General features: G+C 42.7%; 1 protein-coding gene across 2 annotated transcripts; it reads left to right on the top strand.

Moving 5' to 3' along the window:
- Nucleotides 1–288: 288 nt before the first annotated feature.
- NDUFA4 (NDUFA4, mitochondrial complex associated) lies at nt 289–5,519 on the top strand. 2 transcript variants are annotated; one of them, XM_019508483.1, is made up of 4 exons: nt 289–419; nt 587–675; nt 1,314–1,374; nt 4,424–4,500. In XM_019508483.1, the coding sequence occupies exons 1-4, from the start codon at nt 378–380 to the stop codon at nt 4,460–4,462; spliced, it is 231 nt and encodes a 76-aa protein (XP_019364028.1). In that variant the 5' UTR covers nt 289–377; the 3' UTR covers nt 4,463–4,500. The 2 variants fall into 2 exon arrangements, with proteins under 2 accessions (XP_019364028.1, XP_019364027.1); XM_019508482.1 differs by lacking the exon at nt 4,424–4,500 and adding an exon at nt 5,246–5,519 and having other exon boundaries at nt 323–419.
- The last annotated feature ends 201 nt before the right edge of the window (nt 5,520–5,720 follow it).

The following is a 5,720-nucleotide window of genomic DNA, read 5'->3' as shown; positions in this document are numbered from 1 at the left end:
TGCGCATGCGCCATCGGCCCCGTCTTCCCCCGGCACAGGCACGCGCCGTCTCCTCCTCGGGCCCTACGCCCCGCACCCTGAGGGTGTCTAGTCTGCTGCCTGTTCCCCGATAAGGACTGTAAGCCCCAGAAAAACAAGCTTGCGCAGAGGCAGCCTAGCCGAGTTCCACCCCAAGCGAGTCCAGCGCGGACGGTGCGGGTGTTGGGTCTGGCGGCGGTGGCTCCGCGCAGGCAGCCCCACAGTCAGCTCCGTCCGGGCGGTGGCTGCAGGGGCGGAGCGCGCCGAGGGCCTCTGGTGACATTGGGCCGCGAGGCGAGGAGGACGTGAAAGCGTGTGAGTAACAGCCGCTAGCCTTGGTGTATAGCGAGGCTGTCACCATGTTCGGCACTATGGCCCGCCACGCCCGCAAGCATCCGAGCGTGAGTAGTGGGTCCCGGTGGCCTCCCCCGCGGCTCCCGGGGGCCGGGCGCGGCTGGTCCGCGGGCGCCTTGCGGCATCTCCCCTCCCCTCGCCTGTTGCTATGGCGCCCTCTGGGCGGGGGGGGCGGAGCCTCCGGCGACTAACGTGTCCTTCCCTCGTGTCCCAGTTGTTCCCGCTCTTCCTGTTCATCGGATCCGGGGCTGCCGGCGCGGGCCTCTACCTCCTGCGCCTGGCGCTCTTCAACCCCGACGTCTGGTAGGTGCTGCACATATCACCCCCTCGTCCGGGCTCCACGACTTCTCCGCAGGCCGTGCTCGCTTTGGGCCTGGCTTGGAGGGGTCGGGTTCCTGTCTAGGAGACTCGTCCCCCCGATACTGTATATTGTGCTTCAGGACAAATTATCTAAATAAGTTTCAAATCAAACCAACTGAGGCAAACACAATCGTTCCAAAAACCATATGGATTGAGCCGGCAGAACTTGATTGTTTGAAGCACCATGTGTGGCCCTACAGCTGGTAAGCAGCCTCCATCCCAGACTCTCAGATACTTGCAAATCCGCTGGCAGGCATCCTTCGTGTAGTCCCAGGCCTGGATGTCTTGGGAGTCAGATGTCCCCTGCACTTGATCTCTGAGCCAAAAGATGGGCTGTTTTCCACAGTGGCAAAACAGCTTGTGACGGTCACTTCTGGGAGCCGCACGAACTGTTGACGTAGAAACGTGTTGTGCTGATGGTGGCTGGTGCTGCAATGATGATAAAGCAGTGACTGTGCTCCACAGCCATTGAACAAAAGAAATGATGATCATGATCATCAACATGTCTTGATCTTGTTTCTTCTAACAGTGGCATGGCTGATCACTCTGTATTCTGACACTTCTCTCTCTCTTTCTGACAGCTGGGACAAAAAAAATAACCCTGAACCTTGGAACAAACTGGGTCCCACTGACCAGTACAAAGTAAGATGCTTTTAGAAAACAGGATGTTGCATATGCATGGTACCTGCCATCTGGTATTTATTTCAGAGATCCCTGATATTATTGAGCTATTATAGAGAGACGGGTTAAGGAGGAGGAAGTTTACTTACTCTTCTGTTCTGGGCTTGTTTGGCCCTAAAAACAAATGGTGGGTTGAATTGGAAAGCTGAATTAGGCAAAATGTAAGGATTAAAATAAGACAGACTGACTTGCTGACTCCCTGCCAGAATGTTACCTTGTTTATTTGGACCAAGTAAGCTTAGGGTTGGAGCAGGTTGAGTTTTAAGTATTGCATTGTTTACTTTGCCGTTGTTAACAGGTTTCCAGTTCCCTCCCACAGAACAGTAGTGCTCAAATGGCTAAATACCTGTGAGAGGTGGGAGGGCACATTACTCACGCATAATAGGTGCCAGTTCTAGGCAAGGCAGAGAGGTTTCGCTAAACTTTAAAATTGACCCCAAAACTGTCTTAAAGTGTTGCTGATAAGTAAGTACAGTTGAACTATGCTATTTTGATTTAACAATACAGCATGTACTCTGTCAGAGGATAGGAAGTCTTTTGCAGTATTCTCGGGTTTTTTGAAGGACCCAAGATCCCAATATTTTGTACAAATTAAAGTTTATTTAATGATGTTGCATGTAATATCTACCTCTCGTTTCTTTTATTTTCGAACTTTTTGGGACTGTAGGCATAGCTTGGAGGTAAAGCATTCCCAAGATTTACAACACAAGCCACATAAATGGGATAAGCAGTATGCTTGGAAGGAAGAGTTCTCAATCTTTCCTATGTTGTTGAATGGGTCCAGAAGTTTTTTTTCCTTTGGATCCTCCTCCCTCTGCCCCCCCCCCCCAATTGTATGAGAATAGCATGAGATAAATCTAGCTTTAACTAATGATACAATGTCTGGAATATTCATTTTGCACTGGTGTTATGATTAGTTTTATAAAGTGCCTTCAACACTGTCCTGTAGATGCAAGTAAGCTAAGAAATAATATTTTGTATCTAGAAAGTTCATTGTGATAGTAGTGAAGCAAGGATTTTTGTGGGTTATCCTTTTTTAATTGGGCCAGCTATGTGGTTGGGATAAAGCTAAACAAGCTTTGGAAAACAAGGCATTCTCCATCAGGGTTTTTTTGATAGTAGTAGTGGATTCTGGGGCTATTTAACTTACTAAGTGCTAATAATGACTGGCAACAGAAATTAAATTAACCAGAACCAAATGCATATGGTCACTACTTTCAGTATAGCATTTGGCATTTTCCTATGCTTACTAAAAGAAAACAACTAATATTGAAACTTTTGTATGACTGCATTCAACATTATATTATACTTTTTCATCAATGTGCTTAGCAACTGTCTTCTAGATGAACCAAACTCGCGTTCCCTGGGCATGTCTACAGGTGCCTATTAATATGTAGCAATAACCTACCTATTAGCTTATGTGGTGTCTACATGCGCAGTGCTGCCTTTTTTTCTACCCCACAGCAGGTATTTACATGGTAGTTAAATTTACTCTGCAGCAGGACAGTACTTGTAAATACAAATTTACTTCAGCCTAATAGAGGCACACATGTAGACACCCAGATATTTACTACAGAGCTAATTAGTCAACTGTGCAGTAAACATCTTGTGTAGATGCGCTTTCTTTTTATTTGATACTAATAGCATGGCATAAGTTGTTCCTCTCTTTAAATAGCATGACTTTGAATAGCATTCCCAGCCTGTCCTGGTACAAGCAACAGAAACTTCGATGTTGACCATATTTGGTTCTGTTTACCCTCAATATTTTCCAGTGGTGTAACTAAAGCAGTTCTGTGCGCTGTGGAAACTGAATGAAGCAGGGAGTGATAGCATAATATTGACTAGCAATTGTGTGAGGAACTTGCTAGCCAATGTAAAGAAAAACATTTTTTTCCTTTAAAACAGTTCTTGAGGAAAATTGATTGAGGAAGGTAGTATGTCTGCAATATTAAGATGCAGAATTCAAAGATTATACTGGAAGCAGAATTGAAAACTGTAGTTACAGTATTTATGCAGTCTTAATTTCCTAAGATTGGCTTCTGCTCAAAAATGACTTTAATAGATGATAAAATGGTTTCATTCAGTTTATATTTTATAGTTCCAGACTTAACTTATTTCACTTCTTTTTAAACTGCAAAAATGAATTGTGTATGCACAACTATGCAGTTAAAAAACCAGCCATGGATCCCAATCCCGTAAGACAGAGGTTGGTAACCATTTAAAGCAGCAGACTGGATGCTTGTGACCATGCCTCTGCCATGGACTGCCAATTCCCTGCTACTCCAGTCTTTTCCCTGCTCTGCGCCCCCCCCGACCCACCCCCTTTCCCCGGTGTACTGGGTCCTGCTTAAAACCCTGATGAACACCAGCAAAGTTAGCAGTGAGGCACAGAACATGAGGCTTTAATCTGCGTCCTCCTGCCGTCCAAATCAGGCCTTCATGGATGGAGCTAAGCTCTTCACAGGCTCAGTTTTTGTCTGCAGGCCTTCTGTTGCTGACCCCTGCTCTGAGCTAATTTGAACTGGCAAAACCCTCAGTCATGCCATCCAAGTCAGTGGGCTCTGCACAGACACAAGTCTGTCTGCATAGTTGGCAAGACCTCTGTGAAGACCCTGAAGCATGATTTGATACTTAGTCTTTTGACAAAAATTGCTGTATATGTTTTTCTTGTTGAAAAAAAACTTAACATATCATTCAGATTTTTGGCTCTTATTCCCAGTTTTTTAGGTTCTAGGACTATTAAGTCTTTTTGGTTGCAGCTTTTCACTTTTGTACTCAAGAGCTGAATTACTTATTCTGACTTTTTACAAAAAATCTTTGGGCAAAGAAAAAGTCTGGAAGGCTTCACCTGTAAGTTTAAGTTGAATAATATCAAGGTGCAGAATGGGTATTATAATACCCTTTTAACTGTAAGGGTTACTGCTGCTGCTCTTGTTCACTTTTTCAGTTACAATAAAATGTGCTTACTATCTAACTCAGTTTTACATTCTTAAACATGTTTTACCTGGAGGGCACACTTGGCCAGAACTCTGAAGTTGTGCTTGACTGACTTGTTACTGGATTTAACCTTTATAATGGAAGCTGAAAGACCAAATGAAACTTCTGTGTGGTACCATCCCGTGTTTTACAACTTCTCTAAATCATGCTTTGAATGATTCCTGTACCAGCCATTCCTTCCCCCTTCTTTCCCCGCCTTATTTTCATTCCATAACAAATCCTCATATGTATTAAGGATATTACGATTACAAAAATCATCCCTCATTTTATGTGCTTATAATACATTAACAAAAACACTTGCAGTAGTTGTCAATAAGTCTAAATCTCAAAAGGGGGAAATAATAAATTATTTCCCCATTTAAAGTTAACCCCTGAATGATTGGATCTTTTTAGCTGCTTCCTTACCATACCATGTTTATAAAGGAAAGCAAGACAACCTTCTACCTCTTCCAAATTTGCTGTATTTTTTTTATTTGCAAAGGCCTTAATCCTAGGGACAGGAAGAGTGGGTTCTAGAGATTCTTAGTAGGCCACAACTGTAGAACTACTAGCTTGCTTTTTTCCAGATAAAATAAATTTGAAGGTTCTTGTAGCAAAATAAAACAAGGAAATGATTAAAAAAAGAGAACCTAAACCTTCAGGATTTTAAATTACAGGTTTTATTTAAGAGCACAAAGATCTAATAAAAATCTGTCCACTTGACTACAGTAAATATTTTAAAGAAATGAGTAATAGCTTACATATCTAATCTCTATTCTTGCTTTAATTTGAACTTTTCAGTATGCGTGCACTCAAGTCAATTTCTGATGAACCCTCCTCTTTTTTTTTCTTTTAGTTTCTTGCGGTGAATCTTGACTACAGTAAACTGAAAAAGGAGCGTCCTGACTTCTGAAGGATATTCTCCCTTTACAAGCTGCACAGAACCAGAGGTCTTCCGGAAGCTGTCCGCACAAGTGATATACTTAATCATCCAGGAAATGTTAATTAAGTTTGCCTCACACTGCACTTTAATCATGTATTGGAGAGTAGCTTGTTGGGGCTTAATAAATGTCTGAAACTTGAAGTGTCTAATGTCATTACTTTTGTGGAATAAAGTCCTGCTGCCAATATCAGTTGCTTGCTCCAAATGTTCAGCAACATAAAACTTGCATTTCTGTTTACTTTAAAATAATTTAGTCTCCCTTCCTGGATAATAGGACCTTAAATAATACTGAATTTTGTTGTAAACACCACTTTTTAAAAAATGTTGTATACTCAGCCAGTAGAATATTCTTGTGTTTTTTACTAGTGACAAACTCAATCTCTGTTTT

Source organism: Gavialis gangeticus, unplaced genomic scaffold (assembly GCF_001723915.1).
Source record: "Gavialis gangeticus isolate Ggan-Ray unplaced genomic scaffold, GavGan_comp1, whole genome shotgun sequence".
Lineage (NCBI taxonomy): Eukaryota > Metazoa > Chordata > Crocodylia > Gavialidae > Gavialis > Gavialis gangeticus.
The sequence above is the reverse complement of the archived record's forward strand: the minus strand, read 5'-3'. Positions and strand labels throughout refer to the sequence as shown.

What these genes read in the sequence shown, in the direction of transcription:
- NDUFA4 (XM_019508482.1), top strand. Translation starts at nt 378, where the DNA reads ATGTTCGGCACTATGGCCCGCCACGCCCGCAAGCATCCGAGC. An exon ending in ACGCCCGCAAGCATCCGAGC is followed by an intron (nt 420 to 586) that starts GTGAGTAGTGGG and finishes CTCGTGTCCCAG; the next exon opens with TTGTTCCCGCTCTTCCTGTT. An exon ending in CTCTTCAACCCCGACGTCTG is followed by an intron (nt 676 to 1,313) that starts GTAGGTGCTGCA and finishes TCTTTCTGACAG; the next exon opens with CTGGGACAAAAAAAATAACC.